Source organism: Nestor notabilis, unplaced genomic scaffold (assembly GCF_000696875.1).
Source record: "Nestor notabilis isolate BGI_N333 unplaced genomic scaffold, ASM69687v1 scaffold943, whole genome shotgun sequence".
In the NCBI taxonomy this organism is placed as follows: domain Eukaryota; kingdom Metazoa; phylum Chordata; class Aves; order Psittaciformes; family Psittacidae; genus Nestor; species Nestor notabilis.
This window is the reverse complement of record NW_009921338.1, coordinates 2,096-25,735: the sequence shown is the minus strand read 5'-3', so window position 1 is coordinate 25,735 and position 23,640 is coordinate 2,096. Positions and strand designations below refer to the sequence as shown.

Here is a 23,640-nt window from a genome sequence, read left to right as displayed (position 1 = left end):
GGCTGGACAAAGTCTTAGGTGACATGGTCTAGTGTGAGGTGTCCCTGCCCATGGCAGGGGGTTGGAACTAGGTGATCCTAAGGTCCATTCCAACCCAAACCATTCTATGATTCTGTGATTTTGGAAATAAGGTGGTAAAACTATTCTGCATGTGTAAACACATATTCCTGAGCAAAAGAATCAAAAGATCAAAACCTGATGCATGGTTTTTGGGTTTGTTTTGTTTTTCCTGAATTTTATGTCTAATTTTCTGTGATTAGCTGATCTTTCCCCCACTTTCACCTTACAGCCTTGCAGGTCGTAACCTGTCTGTCCCTTTCAGCAATTGTACTTTGAAGGTAGAAGCTGACAGAAAAACTATTTTGCATAGTTTGAGAGAATGCTTTGTTGAAAGCCTGTCTATAGTGGAGTGGAGCAGCAGAAAGGGAAGCCTGTGTCCCTCCCTTGCTTCAGTTAGTGCAAACCCTCTGTTCTCTGCAGAGCCCCTCTGCATCCCTTTGGGGTTTTCAAGCTTTTACCGAGAGAATTAATGACATACCTTTGCTGTCTCCCCTCACAAGCTGTGTCTATGCATGTTCAGACACAAAGTTTAATAATATTTTTATGTTGTACATAAAATATTAAGGTCAGTGCTTTCACTTTATCACAGCTTTGATGTTCTATCACACCAGTGACTTCACTGGATCTTACAGATAGTTCATCAGGCTCTTAAAGTAAACTGTACTGGGATAAGTGAATACTGAGTAGAGTTTATACATTATCAACCTAAAGGATGCATATGTCATAAGGCTTACCTGTACATGTCATTAATGTGGCTTAAAATAATGACATTAAAAAATACCTGGAACTTCTTATTTAGCTGCTGAGCTGCCACCATAGTTTTAGGCTTTATTGTATAATCTGAAAGGATACCAGGTCCTCTGAGGATCTGCAAAGCAAGCAAACAACCCCTGATGCAGAAGGCTTCCAAGCTGTTGTACAGCTGATGCTCTGCTTTTAAACTATATAGATGAACATCACAGATTATTACAATGATTTTCTTTCTCTGTTCTGTCAGGTTTTTTTCTCTGTACAGCCAAAAAATCCCCTTCATTGCAAAAGCCAACCATCTTGCAGAGCACAAACACTAAGGAGCAGTAACAATTAAAAACTAGTAGTAGAGTTCTAGTAGAGTGCTCAAAAGTGAGAATAAAATAATTTTAAGGAAATGCAGAGTGTGAACTGGGACAGAAGGAACTAAGAATTCGCATACTGTGTTTGTTGTGCTTGACCCAATAAAACAGAATTACTTGTTTACTTCAAACGTTGGGGCAGAACCTTCAATCCTCATTCTGCATGAACCAAAAGATAGAGTTGCTATGGTAAGGGAACACTCTTTGTATAATGAAAGATAGAAGTAGAGATGTTGAGTGCTACTGTAGTTTTGCTGTGAAGAGCTGTAAACTCTGTATTGTTACACAACATCAGGGCATTGCTTTATATGGACCCAGACTGAGGGATTTTTACTTGTGATAGCAACTGGTGCTGCTCAAAGAGGGGAGGATCAGGATTTGATTTGTTGCAATCCACTCGGGCTCCAGGACAGTAAGTACATCCACATGTGTTTACCAACAATGAAGTTGGCATTAGTTTTCAGTCCCAAATTTACACCATGGATCTATAACTGAAACATGATGTAGATTTCTGTACAGCAAACATATAGTGCCTTGTCATTGCTAACAGCCCTGTGTAGAGGAGACCACTGGAGGGCCTTGTAGAAGACATGCTTTCTTCCTGAGAGGTTTACCTCGTATCCACATTGCAGGTTGGGCACTTGAGATGCTGCAACTTCAGACTTGGTTCCAAAAGGAGAGAAACTGCTTTGGCTTCACAGTGATTATTCCAAGCAGAGATAGGCGCAAGGCAAGTTCATGCCCAAAGTATCTCTTCTAGTGAACTGAGTTGCAGATGTAGCCTGGTATAGTAGGATAGCTCAAGTAAGTGAAACTAACAGTTGTCAAGTTAGCTCTTGGTTGTTTGTTTGGTACAATATAAGTAAGAATAAGAGCTGGGATTCCTCAGTTTATGGAAGATTTTCTGAGATTGATGTGTCATTCATGGTAGGTTTCCAGAAGACACCACTGAATTGCATAAACTGATGCAATTTGTCTGTTTAGAATTGTAGGGACATAATTTTTTACAGTGTTGACCTCTACTTTGATGATTCACCTCAAAGTGCATTTAATTGTAATGCAAGATAAGACTCTCTGAAAGGATATTAGAAGAATCTTTGTTTTCATTAGATGTCCTCCATAGGTGAGCAGCAATCTTGATTAGGAACCCAAACTGAGGTGGTGTTTTTTTTATTGCAGGGAGGTGAAAAAATGACTGAGGATGAAGTGAATGCCATTACTGAACAAGCTGATTTTAACTGTGGTGGTAAACTTGACTACAACAAGGTATAGCAAACAGTGATATTTGTTCTTGTTTTATGGGCTTGATGTTCCTGACAGTATTAGCATTACCAAACACAATACATACTACCTTCCTGTGTTGCTCTGTTGATGATCTTGCCCTACACCCCCCTCAATCACCTATATACTGGAACACAGGCTGGTATATAGTTCTGTTTCACTCACTTTATCTGGCTATAGTCCTCGAAAAGGTCACTTGCTTCAAGTGAACTTAATGTGTTAGGCAGAGCCTAATATTCAGCATGAAGCTTAACAGCACATGTGAAGTCAAGAGTTTAAGTAATGGCAGAGTAAAGATGACAACTGACAGTGAACTTAGCTCATCTGTGAGAGTTGCTATGTCTGTGGCATTTCATAAGTTCTTGTGTGTGGTGAACATCTTCAAGATGCAGCATCTCACTGGGGTTTTTTTTTATATCATCTCTAAGCAATGATTAAGTTTTAAACTGAATAAACAGTTCACAAAGATTTGCACGTGAATAGTTTCATAGGAGAAAAACAACCCCCTATTAAGAAAATAAGAATCTAGAAAGAAATATAAGTCACCCTTGGGTTGAAAGTTGCACTTAGTTTCTATTCAAGATTTGGACCTCCTTGTTGAATCATGGCTCCATTTTACTGTATCACTTGATTGGTCACTGATTTCTGAAAACAGAGATTACTGTTGTGCTTTAAGAAAAAAGCATTGCATCTATTGACCTGTCCTTTCCTTACATTTTAATCCTTAAAGAGAAAGAATATTCCACTTACTAGATTACTTTTCTTTATCCAAAGTTTTGTGACATATACATGACAACCAGAGAGCAGTGCTGCAAGACTGCACGAGAGAGACTGGAACTTGATAGTCGATTGAGGCAACAGCAGTTTGGAAATCAAACTGAACCTTCCTCTGAAGAGATCACACTGCCCGTGTCAAAACCATCACCAAGAGTCTCGAGGAAAACTGATCACAGACTGGCAAACACAAAAGGTATTTGCATTTCATGTTGGGAGTTGTCTTTCTGTTGGAGATCATGCTCTGGGTCAATGAATGTTTTAGTATTTGTTTAATGTTCTCAGATTAGTGAGGATATTCCTGACTAATCTTCATTTCTGCTGTGGCAATCACATAAATGTCTCAGTAGAGTATCTGACCTCCATGTTCACATGGACTTTGGCTGTATCTATGATCTCAAGCTCTCAAATTAAGGGTGAATTTTGTGACTCTCATGTGACACAGTCCAGAGGGAAGAGAGAAAATGAATGCTCAGGTGTTCTTAATACAGGCAGGTTATTTATTTCCTTCCCAGATCAGAGTTGAAACCTTAAACATTTATCAATAAGCAGTCTGTTTCAATTATCAAGGCCCCTTTCCCAGCACAATCAATATGAGAGTTTAATGTTCTTCCTGAAGTTACAAAGATATCTAAAACCTTTCCAAACTGGAAAAAGGCCACAGGCTAACAGACTGCAAAGGTACCATGTGTGAAATATTGCATGTAGAGTGTGCCATTTAAGTTGGTTAAATGGTTTTGCCATTTCTTGGATGTACAGTCAGAAAAGTAAAGATGTTTGGCTAATGAATTGTTATGTATTTATAAGAGAAGGCAGCTTCTCTGAATTTCTTGTCATCCAGTTTTTCCCTGTGTGCCTATAAATGTAAAGCTTTATGATAAACAGCACTAGAAGTGGGATGAAGTAATGTAATTGTAACTAAATACCTATGTTTACAGGTGATAGCAGAACTCCTTCAAGACCCTCATCAGCTCAAAGTTGCAAAGCATCCATCTCTACCACTATCAACGTGGCTGCCAGGAGCAACAGGAACACAAAGCTAATTGAGCCAGACACCATGAAGGTATCATGTCAGCCAGCCCTACTGGAATTATGCTGTTTTCCTGTAGGCACATATGTTATTGCATTTTAAATAAGAAACCATTTTTCTCCAATTTTTAGCTTATGTTTTATTAATAGTTTGTCAAGGGCAGCTATAAACTACTGAGCAGTTTCCTGATCCATGTTGTTATTAACATTTTTATATACTGTTGGTTTTGCTGACACTTAGTTATTGACAATAATTTTTCAGGTGAGAAGGTTTAATAGAACAAAGTGTGTGTTTTATAAATGAAACCACTGTTGGATAAAACATTTAATGACTTTTTGAGAAATTTAAAAGTTAATAATTTATTAGGTTGGTGAGAACTTTAAATGCTTAAATAGTCTGAAAGATTGTGTATCATAAACCTTTAGGTGAAAGGTAATTGGAAATAAATAACAGAGCTGAGAGCATATTCAGTTTGTTGGGCATTACTTTGTAAATATATGCTGTAGCCAGAAAATATTGATTTTTAGTTAGACTAATATGCTCTATCAGGATTTTCTTTTAAATAAATCACTCATTCAATATAAATCCCTGTGGGAGAAAGACAACAAAGTCACTTTGCTAAGTCAATATTTGTAGAGTGTTAATATTGATCTTTTTCCTTTGTTTTCCCTTTCTTGACTGAACCTTTACTAGTTTTCTTTCACCAGAAAATAATAGCTGTAAAAATATAAAACATTAACTGGAAACTGCTAGGATACATTAAAAATGTGCACCTTGAGACTCCTGTATAAAGGGGGAAAAATGGTTATGACCACATAGTATAACTGCTGCTAGAAAACTGAACTGATTGTTCTCATGAGTTACATTTTTGTTTCAAATAACAACTCTGTATTTGTTATTGAACTCTGAAGTCCTTTATATCTTCCACATTGCTATACAGTGACATTTGCTCTATATTAAAATTTCAAACCAGAATCTCAAAGGAATTCTTTGCAGTCTGTTTAGGTATCTGGACCTCCATGCAATTTAACCTGCAATTTCACCTTGTTCAAACATGATATGTAGTATATAAAACCATCGCACACTTTCTCAATATTAGGTTCCTCTTTCTTTGGACAAGCTAGTGAAACCTGACTGAAAAAAAGCAGCTGCAGATATTGATTATTATTGATCAGCATCATACAAACCTGAAATCAATCAATATAAAGATACAAGTAGAACTAGTAATGTATTTAAGCCTAACTATTAAGGGCATAATGCAAACTCAGTGTCAGAATTGATGAATACAGTGTTTCATTTGTGTGTGGATCAGAACCTAGCACCCCAAAATTCTTCTTATCTTATATTCAGAAATATTTCTCTTCCTTTTTTCTGCATTTAACCCTTTTTTGGGAGAGTGACAAAATATTGCCATTGTGAAGTTGGACCAATGCCAACTTAGATTTCATACAATCCCAGCCTGGTTTGTGTTGAAGGGACCTTAAAGCTCCTCCAGCTCCAACCCCTGCCATGGGCAGGGACACCTTCCACTAGAGCAGGTTGCTCCAAGCCCCTGTGTCCAACCTGGCCTTGAACACTGCCAGGGATGGGGCAGCCACAGCTTCTCTGGGCACCCTGTGCCAGCGCCTCAGCATCCTCACAGGGAAGAGCTTCTGCCCAAGAGCTCATCTCAGTCTCCCCTCTGGCAGGTTAAAACCATTCCCCTTGTCCTGTCCCTACTGACAGAAAAGTGGAACCTTCTCCTGGCAGAGCAAAATAGTAGAAGTCAAAGCATTGTGGAAGTCTAAATTCAGAATCTCTTTGAAAACAGGAATGTATCCATAGTACATTCTCTGTGTGTTTTCTTTTAGTTAGTGGAGTTTCGTAATGTTCAAAACCATATATGTAAATTTGGGGAGAAAAAATTAGTTTCAAAAGTGCTGCGGATGTGCATAAGCCACAACTGAGCTGAATCACAATTCATTAAAGGATGGCTAGTGAAGATCTTAAATTTCTGCCAAGTGTTCTTTGTGTTGGTTTTAGTTAAGATTGAAAGACATGGAAAACAACCCCAAGCAGTGTATTGTGTTCTGAAATCTCCTCTTTGCATTGGGTAGCTGAATTATCCCTGCTAAGGAGTCTCACTTTTGGATTCTGTTCTATTTGAGTCAGTGAAAGACCTGTACACACAGAGGGTAGCAGAAGAAGTACCTGAGAAAAGTCTTTTTCCTGAAAGATGCAGTTAAATGACTCCTATCTGTGAAGAAACACCCTTGTGCAATTGAACTAGGAAGACTTTCTCTGTGTGTATGGAACAGGTTTGTATAAGACCAAATGTTGAAATTCTCTGTTTTTATCATAGGAACAATTCCTCACACAAACATTGCTTTTTATTTGGAGTTATGCATAAGCGTGTGGACAATTCCAATAACAACTAATTGTAATGACAGTAGAATTCATTATTTGGGCAGTGACCAGCACTGGCAGCAGCAGCAAAGTGCTTTCATTCTATCAGTATTCCAGCATATAATTTCTTCATGATTAACATTTATAATACTACCATTCCCCACTATGACAGCTATTGTTTGTCAACTCCTGTTATGTTTTGAAGTAATAGACTAAAATCAAAAGAGAAAATCATCTTTTAGCTTCCCAAATTTACATCCCTGTTTGTAATTTGACATGGATAATTTTCAGAGTATAGCACCACCTTATGGTCTCTGCAAGAATAACAGTTTAGTATTTGATTCCCAAGGCATTGCCAAACTTTTCCTTACTGTTGTTCACATCTTAACGTGCACATTGTTCCTTGAGGTATTTTCCCTGCTTGCTTGGACTGTTTGATGTCCCTGTTGCAGCAATGTCTATCTGAATGCAAACAGTGAAAGGGGTAGTCTTCCATCTGAAAGAACAGCTAGCAAAATGGAAGGTGGGCAAACAGGACAAAGCTATTCTCCATGGACCATCTTGAGATGATGGTTTGAAGACCACTGCCATAGTGGAAAAGGGGGAATAGAACACAGCTGTTAGTAATTTTTGAGCATAAAAATTGTTATACAACTGCTGTTGAAACTTTTATTATGAACTTTTATGTCTCAAGAAGCAGCCGTACTGCTTCTCAAGCAGACTTTTTGAACTTGATCTTTTGGAAATGTTTAGTTTCTAACAGTTTTGTAAGGTATTAAGCTTAGAGACTAAATGAGCTGACAACCAGTTACCTCAGCTGTGTCAGGTTTTAAAGAAAAATCTCAATGTACTGCATATGGACTTTAGACAAAGTTAGGAGTCATCCAAGTATTGGAATAAACATTTACTGAGAATGGAATAGTACTAAAAATGACTTAACAGGCTAAACTACACATCTGAGTTCTAGCACTGACTGATGTTGATTAATGTTAATATCAGTTCCCATTATCCACTTGTTTGGCTGAGAGAACCCTGTATGTTGCTCAGCTTTTAACCTGCACCATTAAGTCACAGTAACTTTTTGTCTCTGTTCATTTCTGTCCTAATTATTATTTGTGATTTGACCACTTTTGCTTTTCCTGTCACTAGAAATGTGGTTTCATGGATAAGGATCAGTAGAAAATTTTTAGGTGGCCTTGTTATTTAGATCTATAATGCTACATAAAAGGTGGCCAGGGGCTGATCTTTGACTCTGTGCACCAAGTAGCATAGGTGGCTGTTCTTCTACAAGCCTCGCACCCTCTTTAAATAGGAGGCTGGAGCAGCTCTGCTCTGGAGCCAGGCTGAGAGAGCTGGGCTGGTTCAGCCTGGAGAAGAGAAGGCTCCTTAAGGGGAGACCTTCGAGCAGCTCCAGTGCCTAAAGGGGCTCCAGGAGACCTGGAGAGGGGCTTTGGACAAGGGCCTGTAGGGACAGGACAAGGGGAGTGGCTTGAACCTGCCAGAGGGGAGATTGAGATGAGCACTTAGGTAGTTCTTCCCTGTGAGGGTGCTGAGGCGCTGGCACAGGTTATGTTCAAGGCAGTGTTCAAGGCCAGGTTGGACAGGACTCTGAGCCTTCCTTTTTGCTGTCTTCTATTTCACAGTGGAGATGTAGCTCATGAGGCGAGATCACTGTTCCTCTGACAGCATGCTGTTCCCTCTGCATCTCTGATGGCAGAGAACATAGGTTTCCATGAAGGCCCCAGATCTAACATGTTATCTTAACTGGAAGATCTTATGTGAGATTATGGGAAGGGAGGGATTTGGATATGTTTCCATCAGGGATCAGATGTCCCACTTTATTCTAGATAGCTTAATTAATCTTTGTCCTTTTGATAGTCTATGCTCTTAGGAAGTATGGTTACTTTTAAAGTCTCAGAACTTTTTAAGCAAAGTCCTAATTTTCTTTAAGAATATCAAACCTCCAAAGAACAGCAGAAAGTGAGTTGCAAAGTATATGGTATTTGTACTTAAATGCACTCACTCCATATTGTTAACTGTATGCAAATATAATTATATATAATTAGCAGGATTTGACATCTAAACTTGTTCTGATGCATTAAGCTACCAAAACTGTTGTGGTACTGAGGGTGAAATAATTGTTGCCTGTAGATTAACATCTTGGATGGGACTGGGTAGTCTTACTGTAATAATAAGTAATTTGAGAATAAGATAGTTTCCAGCTGTGTAAAATTTGGAATTCTCAGTGTTTATCCACATTCCTGTTTTCAGGATGATATATTTTTATTCCTTTAGTGTGAAGATTCTTTTCGTAGCTGAGTTTGTGCTATTTGAATGAAACTTAGGAGTGATTCACAGGCAGAAAATGAAGTGAGAGATAGTATTAGATTCTGCAGTCTGTCTATGCCAACACAGGGGGTGAGTTTACTCAAAGTACATTCCTCTTTTTGTTCTGATTAATTTATAAAAGTTCTTCAAGCAGAAAGGATTATAACTAAGATAAATTTGATGTTTGAATAAGAAATGTTTAGTGTAGGGGAGTTCATCCTGTTGCATAGAAATCAGTGGCAAAACTGTGGCACAGGACTGAAGGCTTTTAAATCCATGAGTCTCTGAGTAATGAATATTCTTAGTAAATGTAGAGTTCTGAGTGGAGAAATCCAAACTCAGGGTCAGAGCTGTATATGTTCCAAGTGTGCTACTTGGCTTCCTGGGTGTACATACACTAGTGAAGTCCAGTTCTTGCCTGACACGTTTAGGTCACTGACTGTAAAATACTCTCAACTGAGCGTGAATGTGTTGTAAGAAGTGGTTCTTTTAGAGGAGTAATGAAATGCAGCACTCTGGTAGGACTGACTTTAGATGGAGTTAGTTGTCAGCCTTGTAACTGGGAGCTACATGCAAACCTTCTGCACTTTTTACTAGCTCTCTTCTCGAATCTGTGTTAGCTTACCTGTGACACTGAACACTGAGCATAGGTACAGCCACCTGCACAGAGCTCTTTGCTGAAGTTACACTGAAAGATTCCTTCTTCTAGGCTCCACTCAGAAACATTATCTTCCATTGCTAGGGAAGTGAATAGAAATCATGGACTTAATCTAGAGCAGAAAAGACAAACCAAGAATGTCTTCCATTCCTCAAGGCATGCAATATGTCTATACAGACTTTATTTGTATTTTGCTAAAGAAATATCATTCAAATGGTATTTGAAATTGAAAATTGGGACCTGCTGTTAAAAAAAACCCCAAAACCTGAAGCATGTAACCGTTTTAGCATCTCAGCTCACTTATGGCTTCTCTAGAAACCATGTTATTCACAAACAGCACTTTTCAGTTTATGTCTTCCCAATAGCTTTGACAGCAATCGAGAAGAATCACTTTATTTGACCGGTACTTGTGTTTGTGATTTGTCTGAGCAAACTCCTTGTTGTTCAGCTCATCAGTTATGTTCTTTGTTTGATTGACCTGATGGGTAATGTAGCAAAATTCAAGCCTTTCAGTGGTAAATCACACAGTTCAGAGAATTTAATGAATTCAGTTTGATTCTTTGTGGCAATTCAGATTTCATTTCAACTATTTGAGCATTGGGATAATCTCTATGTTTGTCAAGTGTTTTCACAAATGAAGCAATGTTACTGCTTTGCAAAATGGACTACAAAAAGGACTATTTGAGAAAATATGTATTTTGTTTTAAGTAGGTCAGTGCTGTATTTGGGGGTGTATTTTCTATAGGATTTATTAAATCATCAAATTAAGTAATATTTCAGAGAGAGCACTTTTATTTGATCAAAGATGAAGGCAACATCTGACGTTTGCTTGGTTTCCAGGAGTGGCATTGTGCACAATCCAAAGGATGCTTCTACTTGGAAGAAGATGGTGAAATCGTTAGTCACAAGTACAGGTTGCATGTACCTCAAAGGTCAACAGTGTGTATCACCATCAAGCCTTTAAACATGCATCAGGAAGAAGGTAAGTGTCTGTTTGTAGCTCTTTGGAGAATTTTCCTCTCTAAAAGGTATTTTCTTTCCTCCTGCTGATACATCTCTCCTTTTCAATGCTTTGTGATATCTTCTGATACTGCCACTCTATTGACAAGAGTCCTGTTGAAAATACAACTTAACTTGTCACACCATCTTTTCTGCTTTGTCATTTCATGCTCAGTTCCTGGGCAGTGAAAATCAGCTGAGTCCATTTTGACAGGACAAGGGGGAATGGCTTTAAGCTGAAAGAGGGCAAATTGAGATGAGATTTTAGGAAGAAGTTCTTCCCTGTGAGGGTGGTCAGGCACTGGCACTCCAAATAGTTGAAGGAAAGTAGTAGTTTTCCAGTTACTACTTGGCTGAAGTGAGAAGCTGATCAGCAGATTTCTAATGGTGAGGAAAAGTGGTCAGATACTAACAGCTTTGAGTAATGGGATGTCTCAGTTTTCTGCTCCTAAATCTCTTTTTTCATGTGCTGCTTTCAGTTCTGCTGCAGGATTGTCCAGATATTCTGTGTAACCAAAATAGTACTTGTCTTCTGTAAAAAAATTCTACTTTTGACACAGCATTATTGTCCTGTTCATAGAATCTCTGTGTTTTGTTGTGAAGAGGTAGGCTTTATACTGGGATGTAAGGAAAAGATTCATGGTAGCAGAGCAATTACCTTTTTATGAGTAAGCAAAAGCATCTTCAACGTTTTAACACAGTTGTGTGGTGTTCTTGACTCCTGCATTCACTGTTTTGCTGTGGTCTGATTAACTTGTAGACCACTCAATAGCTCATTGATTGATTGCCATCAGGAGCTGAGCAGCTACAAGAAACCAGAGAGATTCAAATGGTGTCTGTTCAACATATGTATAATCAGGCCTCTGCTCCAATCCAACCCAAGCCAAACAAATCAGACATGATCAAAGGTTTTAATATTAGAACTATTAATAGTAACCATTATCTGTAAGACAATCAGAACATTTGGAACAGTTTATCTGAGCAGCCTAAACTGGAAGGAAATACAGATAGCATGTAATGGCTTCTTCTTTTCCATCTTACATTGACAGGGATCAATATTATAAATACCACAAAAATATCTACATTGGGGTTCAAAGAAAAACAATTTTGTGCCGTTATTAAGCATTTGTGTTGGGAATGTTTTTCTTTTTAGGAATATCTTGTCACTGGTTGTCAGTGGATACAGCTTTGTATATTCTGAGGGAAAATGAAACCCAAGAAAATCTACAGCTTGTGAGCTTTACTGAACAACTAAACGAAGAGGTTAGATAGTTTTGTTATATTCCTATGTTACTTGTTATCTCTCTAGTGTATGTGTTAATGCTGCATGGGTGAGTTCCCACATGTTTTGAAGGAATTCAAACTGAACCTAATCAGACTAGAGGAGAGAAGAAACACTTGTGTGCATATTCCTTTTTAAAACTGACAGCACTTGTGCAAGGTAAGGTGTAACACTATCTTAGTTATGCCCTTTGGATGGGCTGGATTGCAAGCCACATGTACAGAAGTTTAGAGAAATTCTTCTGAGGTCCATATTACCATGTGGTGTGTTGGCAAGTGTTGCTCAGTTGCTGGTTATCTGTATAGATACTCTGTGGAAAGTCTATACTTCCACATATAGATATATAGATGTATCTATACATATCTGTATAGACACTCTGTGGAAACTCACTTGTATTCCCATACCTTCAAACCCAACATTTCAAAGGTATAATTTGTTAAAATTCCCTTTAATTTTCTTTCTCCTTGCCATATATATGATTTTGAACTTGACAGTGCACAGAATATTCTTATCCTATGACAGAAATAAGGGAAGAGAAATGGCAGCATAAACTTCCCCCTTCTGAGACACAGAGAACTCAGCTTGCTTCTTAAACACTTGTGACTTGTGACTTACTACACAGGAAGTTTTGTTGCCACTTTGAACAAAGCTGAATTATCAGGGAGGAAATAAAAATCTCAGTGGGTTTTGTCAGCCTGCTTCTGGCTGCTTTTGTTTTAAACTTTAACAGTTAAGAGTGTTACAAATCTTGAAAATGATAACACTGTTCTCCCCTCATCTTTGGTCACTTATGTTTTTGTAGCTTTTATTGTAATTAAGAGATTCACTAGTGTTTGTGTCTTTAAAATGGCATCACACAGCATCTCACTGCAGATGTATTTCTTTAAGAGAAGAACCTAGCATTGCCAGTGCTTTCAAGTCATTAATCACTTTAGTATGAATATTACTAGTAATAAAGAAAGGTATCATGTGAGAAGTAACTTACAAACTTGCCTGTCTTCCTTTAAAAGTAGATGTCTGGCTGGAAAGGGGAGCTTGGATCAGGTGTTTACTGGCTGCTCCCATTCACAACTGGCTGTAGGCTGAAGAAGGTAAAAACACAAATTACTGAAGAAGCAGAACTGGTGTATAGAGATGAAGATGGAGAACTGGCTCTGACCCCAGAGTTTCGGTGAGTCCTATTCCCAAATAGGCATGGTATCCATTGTAAAAGTGTGTGCTCCAAATAACATCTGCCTTTATAAAAGCTGTATGTTGCTGAAATAGAATCCTACATTGGTTTGGAAGGGACCTTAAAGCTCCTCCAGCTCCAACCCCTGCCCCGGGCAGGGACACCTTCCACTAGAGCAGGTTGCTCCAAGCCCCTGTGTCCAACCTGGCCTTGAGCACTGCCAGGGATGGGGCAGCCACCAAGTATTGTTTGTACAGAATATTCTCAAATAAACTGACTAGATATCAACAATATTAAGAGACAGTAAAGGAAACAGAAGTATTTGGAACTAATTTTGCCTTTTTCATCTTTTAGAGCTGCTTTACTGGATATATTTGAAACAATCGATTTGGATGGAAATGGCCTTCTGAGTTTGGAGGAATACAATTTCTTTGAGCTGAGAACTAGTGGTGAGAAATGTGATGAGGAAGCATGGGCTGTATGTAAGGGTAAGTTTGTTGCTGTGCTTGATACAACTAATAAGTGCTATAATCTATTTACAAGCTGTTGTTAATAATATGCTACTATGTATATACTGTGGAAGAACTGAGTATTTTGTAGCCTATACCAAGAACACATGTAGATACTGTTCTCTTCTCTCTTTTATTTTCTTTTTATTTTCTTTTCCAGTCTCCTGTCCTTTGTTCTGCTTCATTCTGGTTTCTGTGCCACTGACCTTCTGCTGAGAAAATTCTTCCTGTTGCTAATTGCAAAGTTTTGTAGGTGAAAGATTGTGTAGCTGTGAAAAACTGCAGGGTTTCTTAGCATAGAATCCCAGACTGGTTTGGCTTGGAAGGGAGCTTAAAGCTCATCCAGTTCCAACCCCCTGCCGGCAGGGGCACCTTCCACTAGAGCAGGTTGCTCCAAGCCCCTGTGTCCAACCTGGCCTTGAACACTGCCAGGGATGGGGCAGCCACAGCTTCTCTGTGTAATTTATGCCTCAGAACAGGTTGTTAATTTGTTTTCACAATAACACCACCTTGTATTTGTACCCACATGACATGTTTGTGCCTCTAAGACAGGTATGTTTCTAAGATCATGTTCACCTACCACTACTTCTCCTCAAAGGCTGTGTATGTAACATTGTTCTTGTAGACTTTTCATGCCAACCTCTGATTATCTAATTTCCAGCTGACCAGGGAGATAAGTAACACAACCATACGCATAGTCCCTGTGTCCAGGCTCTGGAGAAGCATGCAGAGATGATAAAACAGTTTCTTAGCCTGCAGCAAACAGGATGTTTTGTTCGTTTACATTATTCTACAACCTCTCTGGTTGCTTTGTTGTCTGCAGGGTGTGAAAACACTGGACCTAGCTATAGGAAATCAAAACCTAGAGTGACTGGGACTGCTGCTTTGATTGCAGTTGGAAAGAGCTGGACGATAAAGCCACAAGTGCTAGAGAATTTCTCTTAGCAAAGAGCCTTGTGACCCTTCCAATGCATTAGCTGCATGTGCCCCAGCAGTGGAATTTATGCACCACACAGTCTGCAGATTAATCTGGTGCTGCTTTCACATCTCAGAAAGCATTGAGAGGGACATGTAATTGGTATGTATATGATGCTTTAAAAACAGCATCTAGAGCTTATGACGACTGTTCAGAAAATTAGACAATAGCAAATACCTATTGCAACTAGATATTTTCTTCAGATATAAGCAGTTTCTCATTCAAAATCTGTCTTTTGAAGGTTCAGACATGGTGTGTCAGTTTGTCCATACTGTGCTGTATGACAGCTGTGAGGTACTGAGACTTCCACGAGTGAGGTGAGGAAGCTGACAGGCAGCTAAAACTCAGCTTTGTTTTCTGTCTGCTAATACATGTCATCAGTGTTACTGGATTGCCAGCTTGCAGGAGCAGTGTGGGGCTACAGATGTCAGTTTTGGAGGAAAAAGAGAGTTCTGTGGCATTGCTTTAAGCTTGCAAAGGCCTTGAGAATGTACATATTTACCTTGTAACAGAAGCACCAGTGATTGTAGGCTGCTCTAATGATGCAGTGAATGAAAGCAGTGGGTTCAAAGCATGGGCAGTTTAGCTGCAGGGTGAGACCAGCTGGAAATTTAGAAGCCATTGTGTGAAAATTAGAAGTTTCTATAAGAAGTGCAGTTTTTCTGCCCCTCATGTCTGTTAAGTCAGTGTGGCATAGCACTGTGTATTAGCTCAAATCATTTCATGTAATTCCTTTGTAGGCTATAATGTGTTGCTAAATACTTCAGATCTGGCGAGCCCTGCTAATTATTTCTCCCCAAAGATATTGGACTTTTCCTCAATGATGGAAAACTCATACAAACATACTTTGCTACAAATGATTTTCTCCTCTGTTTCATCCCTGTACATGCTTTTCCACGCATGATGACTTTGCCAGTGTTATGTCTCTGTGCACTGGTCTCAGCATGAGTAGGAGGGAAGTATGTGAAATGTATAGGAGAGGAGAAAGAGAATATGGTGAATCTTTTACCAGGTCATTAATCAGTGGAAGGGTTCAGATGACTATCATAAATCTTGGCACCAAAGTTCAAGCCGTTTATTATAGCATCTGTACCCTGAGATAGATTTATGAAATTGGTAATCCCTTTTTAATAATATATAGTAAAGATTTAGCATTGTTATGAAGATGAGAAAACCATTTTTAAAAGTCTCTGACACAAGGACATTTCAATTACATGTTTGCTGACATTAGAGTACTCGATCTATGATATCCTCTCTCGAGAGGGGTGTTAGGATTACTGGCATTTTATTGCTTTTTGGGAACTAAGTAAATCATTTCTGTATCAAGGACCTCAAGCACTAAGGGTGCTGCCTCAAGCAGATTTTCATTTCCCATTCCTAATATATCCTGTTCTCCAAATCTCAACCATAACAAATATTGCTAGGAAAAAGAAAACCAGAACCCAGTATCAACTCTTTGTGTTTTGAAATCTCACCCTCTTTTGGGTTATACAGGAGGACAGTTGTTTCTAGTCATTGCTAAAATCCACAGGGAAGCTCTGGAAAGAGCAACCATCTGGTCAAGGATATTCTTTCCCAATTAATATTGGAGAGTCTGAGGCTGCAGGATGGCTCCATCTTTTAAACTTTGTTAATGTAAGCGCAAGTTTGGTTTTGGAAGGATAAAAGGTGCTTGTAGAGAGAACAGATATTTAAGTGCTACCTTATGTTTCTTTTTAAACAGAGAATTTTGATATGAGGAAGAATGAACTAACAAGACAAGGATTTATGGATTTGAATCTCATGGAAGCCAACGACCGTGAAGGGGATCCTAGTGACCTCTGGGTCACTTTATTGTCTCTGGGCTACAATAAAGCATTAGAAATGACAGAGGTACGACAGCCATATAGCAGAAATAACTGCTTCACTTACAACCTGGTGCACATGCTTAACTGCACTAGTGTTTCTGCCTGTTGTAAATTGATTTCAGTAGGTCAGTGATCCAGTCCAAACACTGTTAATACAGGGTTTACACTGTGACTTTCAGTCATTATGGTATCCTCTTCCTTAAGACATTCTTAAAAGAAGAATTTTGCCATTGCCTTAGCGAAAGCTGGTATTTTGTGGGATTCCAGGAAGGAATCCTGGGTTGTACCCGTTGAAAGCAGGCACTTTGCAGATGGGAAGTGATAAGAAGATAGTGATGGTGAACTGCGACAAACATTTAAAGTGCAGGGCTTGCTCTGCTTTAAAAAGTCACTTTCCTGGCCCAAGCCACAACAGAATTGTGCTGGTGTTAGTAGTTCTCACTTAAGAAAGAGGATCTCTTTAATGAAGAGAAACAAAATACGGAAAAGTAAAGAAAACGGTAAATATGCAGATAATTTAATCATTTAAGTTACATTCCCAAGAAAAGCTGATTTTTAAAAATCAAAGTCTGATTATATTATTTCTTTAACTTTTGTTAAACTAAACTAGGTCTGTGTAGCCACCGTATCAAGTAGATGTGTGTGAAACAAATACACACAGACCCAGAAATACTCAGTGTAGTGGAGACATCAGTTGTCTCCTTGAAAATCCTGAGATCATGGTGGCTGATCTCTTAATGCTGAGCACTTTCCCCCGTTCCCGTGAGTGTAGCTGGCAGAGCAACTACCGACGTGTCTTTCTGCATTTCAGACGTAAGAGGGAGCTCTCCTCTAAGAAAGAAGATTTTGGGGAGGTTTTTATCAAGTTGGGCATTTCAGAAAGGTATTTTGTGCCTCACTCTAGCTGTCGTTCCTGGCTACAGCCTTTGCCACAACGGACAGCGTAGCTGTCTAAATGCTTTAGTCACTCATCTAAAAATGTGCCTCTACTTAACTTCTGTCTGTAACTTAACCCTTGAATTACTTGATTTCACATGCCTTAAGAAATTGATACTTCAGGAGTACTGAGCCTCTAGCAAATTAAGGACAGAACCTGAGAAATCCTCGTGGATTCCAACAGCCATTTGGAAAAAACCTGAAGTGCTGCTCCTGAGAACATGCAAACTCCTGGTTGTTACATGTACTAATCTCAGCCAAGAAAGTGTAACAGCAGAGTGCTTAATGCAATAATGCAGTACTGTAGGTATTTTACATCTGAATGAAGTGGCACAAGTAGCAAGAGCGTAACAGGTAAAGGAGACAGGTTTCTATTCACAGTTCATCTTAATTCCTGTACATTTTGCTATCCAAGGAAGGGTTTGCTATGTTAGAGCCAAATGCACCAAACTGTGTATTGAGTGTATGAAAAATGTTCATTTGTCCTGAGCTTTCATTTGGTTTAGAAGCTGGTCACAGCTCTCAGGTTTTGAATATTTAATATTCAGTGACATATTTGTAATTGGTTAATTCTACTTCAAAGCATATGTGAAAATACTTAAGAGGTGCAGATGAAAATCTGAGGGAGGGAAGAGTGCAGATGAAGTGATGATAAACCTCCTTTTCTTCATTGCAGGCATGCCCCTTTGTCATTGACATCTATGCAGAGAAGTGCAAACCCAGAATTAAAGCCATGTGTCTAGAGGCAGGGAGCTCACAACTCCACAGGGCTGTTTGCAAGTCTGTTGTTAGCAAAGGAGAGGCCAGAGTACTGAATGGCTGTGAAAACATCATCATCTATACCTACAGTGCGGGTGGGAGAATCACGTCTGTCATTGAGAATAAGGTATGGCATAAGACTTCTGTAAGGTGCTTTGGGTTAATGTCTGTTGTTATTCTCCTTTTCCCTCCTTGCATCAGTTTTGAGAATTACAGAAACTTGATATCAGAAATATCAGACAATAGTTCATTAAAAAAACCCAAGTGCCTGATGCAAAGCTGGCTTTGACATATGACTCAGGCTTCAAGAGAGTCTGGATCGGTGTTCTTGGAAGGGACAGCTTATTACAACAAGGCAAGCACTTTTAAATATCATATAGAATATGAATATTTGTGTTCTTATTCCAATTGTTCAATATGTTGATAGTTATTGAAGACATGATGTGTTCACAATGGCAGAAAACAAATACTAAGAAGAGGAAACACAGTCACAGAAAGAGCAAAGACTACAGCATTTACACTACTTGGTATTTTCAGTGTGCATGAGAGAGGAGAAGAGCAATGATTTGCATTGATTGTGGTTTAGAAGCATGCTGTAGGTGACTTGTTAACTCATCAGTCTTACAGCTCTACTTTATTACTAACCCAAGCTAAGAACTGTAAATCCAAGCAGAAGTACTAGGTGAGAAGCAGAGATTTGAAACCTTTCTGCGTGGATCATAATGAATGTGCTGTTCATTCTCAGTTTCATTTATATCAGGAACTGTGAGTAAATAAATACTGTGCAGTAAGATGTTAAACTTAAGATGCTTTAGATCCTAAAAGATCACAGCAAGAAGTATATTTTTAAATGGACAGACATGCAAAAGGGGGTGAGTTGGTGGACTAATATTAGGACTGAATGCTGAGGCTCCTTGGAACTACAGGTTTAGATCTGCACTTCGCCCTTTAGGGTGGATAACCTCAAACATATAAATAACTCCAGTACATGTCAGAGAAGGAGATGAGGCCTGTACTGAGGCAACTGGATGCTGTCTAATAAAAATCACTGATCACTGCCATGTATACCATTTGAATTTCATTTGTAGATGACACCATGTGGAGCTGGAGGGTTGAAAGGCTCTACAGAGGGATCTGGACAGGCTGGATCAATGGGCCAAGGCCAGTTGTCTGAGGTTCAACAAGGCTCAGTGCTGGGTTCTGCACTTGGATCACCATAACCTCATGCAGTGCTCCAGGCTTAGGGAAAAGTCACTGGAAAGCTGCTCATGGAAAAGGACCTGGGGGTGCTGGTCAACAGCTGGCTCAGTATGAGTCACCTTGTGCCCAGGCAGCCAACAAGGCCAACGGCATCCTGGCCTGTCCCAGCCCCAGTGTGGCAGCAGGGCCAGGGCAGGGACTGTCCCCCTTTTACTTTGCACTGGTGAGGCTGCACCTCGAATCCTGTGTCAGTCCTGGGCCCCTCACTGCAAGAGAGACATTGAGGGGCTGGAGCGGGACAGAGAAGGGGATGGAGCTGGAGCAGGGCCTGGAGCACAAGTGTGATGGGGAAGGGCTGAGACACCTCGGGAGTTTAGTGTGGAGAAGAGGAGGCTCAGGAGGGACCTTATCGCTCCCTGCAACTGCCTGACAGGAGGACGGAGCCAGGAGGGGGCTGGTCTCTGCTCCCAAGGAACTAGGGATGGGACAAGAGGAAACGGCCTCAAGCTGCACCAGGGCAGTTTAGATGGCGATGAGGAAATATTTCTTCCCCAAAAGGGTTGGCAAGCACTGAACAGGCTGCCCAGGGCAGTGGTGGAGTCACCATCCCTGGAGGTATTTATAAGACATGTAGATGTGGCACCTGGGGACATTGTTTAGTAGTGGCCTTGGCAGTGCTGGATTGATAGTTGGGCTTGATTATCTTAAAGGTCTTTTCCAACCTAAATGATTCCGTGATTCTATTCTGTGAAAGAAATAACAGAAAGGAAATTTTACGCATCTGTCTTCTAAGCTTCCCACAGTGCAGGCAGCCTGATTGTATCTTCAGTTATTGTACTAAGGATTTCAATGGAAATAATTGTTTCTTTGTTGTTTCTGTAATTAAATTAAGAAAAGATTCCAGTTCCTCAGGGATTCTGGTTCAGTCTTACATATGTATTTAATCAGTAGGCAGAGGAAGGTGTGTGTCTTCTAACCCTCTGTAGCCAGGGTGTGAGCTGGGGAGAGTGAAAGACCTTGCACACAGATCTTCACATTTCTCAGGGAGTAAGCAGTTCCCAATCTATTATCTGCCCATTGGTGTGCCAAAAGAAATAGTCCTGTCATCCAAAGCACAAACTTACTGCAGTCGGCCCTCTCTGCTAGGTGAATCTTTGTGACCTTGTTCCTGTTACAGGAGGATACTTAGGGCATGGCTGATTATTTTGTTTGCCACGTGGAAATGAAGACTTCACTGAAGTGATGCCAGAGCAGATGGATCAAAGCCAGAAAGCACCTTAGATTGTGTTTACATATCTGCAATGATACCATATTTCAAAAGTGACCACATCACACTCTGCAGGCGAGAAACCCTTTGTACCGTGAGAACCAGAGATCTCTCTTTTGTTATTCCTTACCAGTTTCAGAGTAGCTCCTTTGCTGTGTAAGGTTTATTGTGTGGTGTAAGTGTGTTTCTCTTCCACTTCTCAGTACAGAGAGAATGTTGGGTAGCATTGCCTAAGAATCAAACGTTTCCCAGGGAGTATAGCTTGTCCTTGGGTCTTGTATTGCCTGGGATAAACTGGTGGCTAATGAATTTGCTATTACCCAACCTTTCAGTTTCGTATCTTGGGTCCTTCTTGGAAGCACTTGCACAGCAAGAATGTCTCTTCTTTAAATGATTATAGTTGTATTGGGATGGGTCACTTCTTGATGAGTGTCTTTTATGAACACCTTTGTGAGGTGTAGCTTTGATTTGTGGCAGTGAGGAACTAGTGAAGAATCCTGGTTGTTTCTTATGAAAGGAAACCAAATATTAACTTTGCTAAGGAAACATATGAAAGGAAACTAAGTATGACGGCTGCTCCTACTGCTTACACTGGGGATTTTACTTCAGTTGTCAGGAGCTTAGTCTCCATTGAAGCCCAGCATAGTTGGTGAGAGTTTAAGAGCGTGTGGTATGAGCTCCTGAGGAAGTGGCCTTTTGCTGGAGGTAGGATAGGGATAGGATTTTGGAAAATGAAAATGGCTGTACAAGTACAGGTAAAGATTCTTCTAGGTCCATATAGATAAAGCTTCTTCTACATCTGTATCCTGCCTCCATAAGTGGCCTGTAGGCGATGTTGCAAGTACAAACATTGGGCAAGCATCCAGTGATGCTTCTCCAGATGCTGTCCTAGCCTCTAGTGATTTGCAGTTCACAGACTTACTTGAGCCAGAAATTTAAAATCCCTGTCCTTTAAAATCTTAAAATCTGTATTTAAAGTCTTTGTACTTAAAATCCCTTCATGTATTTTTTCTAGAATAGCTTTGTCCAGGCACCTTTTGAAACTGTGTAAACCGTTAGTGTCAGTAATGTTCTGTGGCAAAGAGTTTTCTTACTCAATAGTGTTCTCAAGTTGTATATTCACAAGTGCTTAAATTGTATCAATGAGTCTTAAATGACTACTGACAATGAATCTGGGCTCTATGATGCCAAAGTACATTTTGAAATCGTTGCTGTTTGAAGAGAGTAGTCATCGGTGTTCTTAAAGTATTTCTGTCCTGTGAAATAGCGAAGTTGGAGCAAGTCAGAGGAATGCGTAGTTGTTAAAAAAAGAACAACCACTTGACCATTGAGACTAATGGGTTTCCTCATATTTTCTCATTTGCAGTCTGAAAACAAAGTGATTATTCATGTCAACAATGAGCAGAGCAAGAACTGCCTAAGTAATAGGGGACTTACTGTTTTTGCTGTAGAAGTGGCACCGAAATCCATGATGGTAAGATTTGTATTGTTCAGCCAACTTGAAATCAAAGCAAAAGACAAAATCACCAGATATCTTTACAGTTTCCTTCTGCAGGTCTTTCACCATGACAGTGAGCATGTGGATGGTGGGATCTTCATCACCAGCACAGATCAGATACAGTTCTTGATATTTCAAAGCTGAACTGTACTTCATGTGTGTATGTTTTCCTGTGCAGATTGCTATACAAGTCCATAGCTATTTGGTTTTTCTTGAGTATGCCTGTTTCAGTTGTCCGTTCAATACATGTACCATTTACTAATGGTTTTAGTATTATTTTATTTTTTAATACTTTTTCTAAGACTGTGTTTTCTTTACTTAGCAAATTTTAACCAGGTATTTTGATGTCTATGAGATACTGACCAAGTATGCACTACTCAGAAACAAAAATGTATGTGTTGCAGCCCTTATGCACAGTGTGATTTACAGATGGCTGATTTTTGTTAGGCCTGACTTACAGATCATGTGTAGCCAGGCAGCAATTTAATCTGCTGATCCCTGTGCCAGAGCTAGGTAGGCTTTAGTGAAAACTCTACATGAGGATTCTAAGGGATAGAAAGAGATTGAAAATGCATTAAATGATATTTTTCTTCATGAATGAATGGAGAACATCCAGGTTTTATTATTCTAAAAGTGTGGTCTCTTTCTTTAAAAGCAGAGGCATCCAGACTATTTTATATCACAACTTCCCAGTGTAGATGCATTCAAAGCTGTTGTAAATAGGTACAGTCCCATGATAGAGGCAGGGTTGGGGTCTATTCTAATATTGCTGCTGACACTTCAGATATCTATAGCCTGATCCTGTAAAGTGTTTTATTAATTTAATTTCAGTTTGATTCAGTATAAGCTATAGGCTCAGTGCCCCTTATGGATGTTTTGCTGTCATGCAGTTAAATTCAGTAGTAAGTTTTGAATACCAGCTGTGACAGAAATCAATGTTCATCATTTAAATGTTTGTGATATAAGTACTGAAACTGTTCATTTTGCTTACTAGCACTTTAGTTAACATGCAGTTCTGCAATAAACAGCTATTTCACCTGTGTTTTCTCTCTTGTATGCAGGTTTCTCAGCATGTGATGCCACTGAATGAGCAGGAAGAATGGCTTTATAGTTGTGTGCATTCCCTCGTACGTTAAACATTCCAGTTAGAGCTGCTTCTTGGTAGCGTTCAGACTAAACCAGCAGATTATTTTGGCAGCTTTTAGACAACTTATAGTCTTGTCCTTCTCAAAAAGCTGTCATTTATACTTTGTTGAGTTTGATTTGTTAAAGCCAATGAATCATATAAGTATTTACTTATTTCTGCTATCACACTTCTGCTAAGGGCTTTTAAGAAACGTGTATAGTGATAGCTTGGTAACTGTAAGTATGTAAAATGCTCTGGCAGAATAGTGTTAATGAGATACAGTTTAACAAAATAAATTGGCATTAAAATATTAAGACACAGTAAAAATTAGTGTTGTTCAGTAATAGAGCTGCCAGTTCTAATATAATTGTGTTTTATAAAGGCTAAATTCCCTAAATATGCCCTTGTTTTCTATAACATAATGTAATAATGTAGTTCCATC

The 23,640-nt window shown here is 39.4% G+C and overlaps 1 protein-coding gene across 1 annotated transcript in view; it reads left to right on the top strand.

Moving 5' to 3' along the window:
- EFCAB7 (EF-hand calcium binding domain 7) overlaps positions 1–23,208 on the top strand; it is a 28,516-nt gene extending 5,308 nt beyond the window's left edge. The window contains exons 3-13 of the mRNA XM_010011099.1: positions 2,352–2,438; positions 3,228–3,423; positions 4,166–4,290; positions 10,469–10,610; positions 11,781–11,890; positions 12,923–13,080; positions 13,435–13,568; positions 16,289–16,437; positions 18,025–18,234; positions 21,941–22,048; positions 23,134–23,208. Of these exons, the coding sequence (XP_010009401.1) occupies positions 2,352–2,438; positions 3,228–3,423; positions 4,166–4,290; positions 10,469–10,610; positions 11,781–11,890; positions 12,923–13,080; positions 13,435–13,568; positions 16,289–16,437; positions 18,025–18,234; positions 21,941–22,048; positions 23,134–23,208 (1,494 nt within the window). The remainder of the gene's footprint in view (positions 1–2,351; positions 2,439–3,227; positions 3,424–4,165; positions 4,291–10,468; positions 10,611–11,780; positions 11,891–12,922; positions 13,081–13,434; positions 13,569–16,288; positions 16,438–18,024; positions 18,235–21,940; positions 22,049–23,133) is intronic.
- Positions 23,209–23,640: the final 432 nt, after the last annotated feature.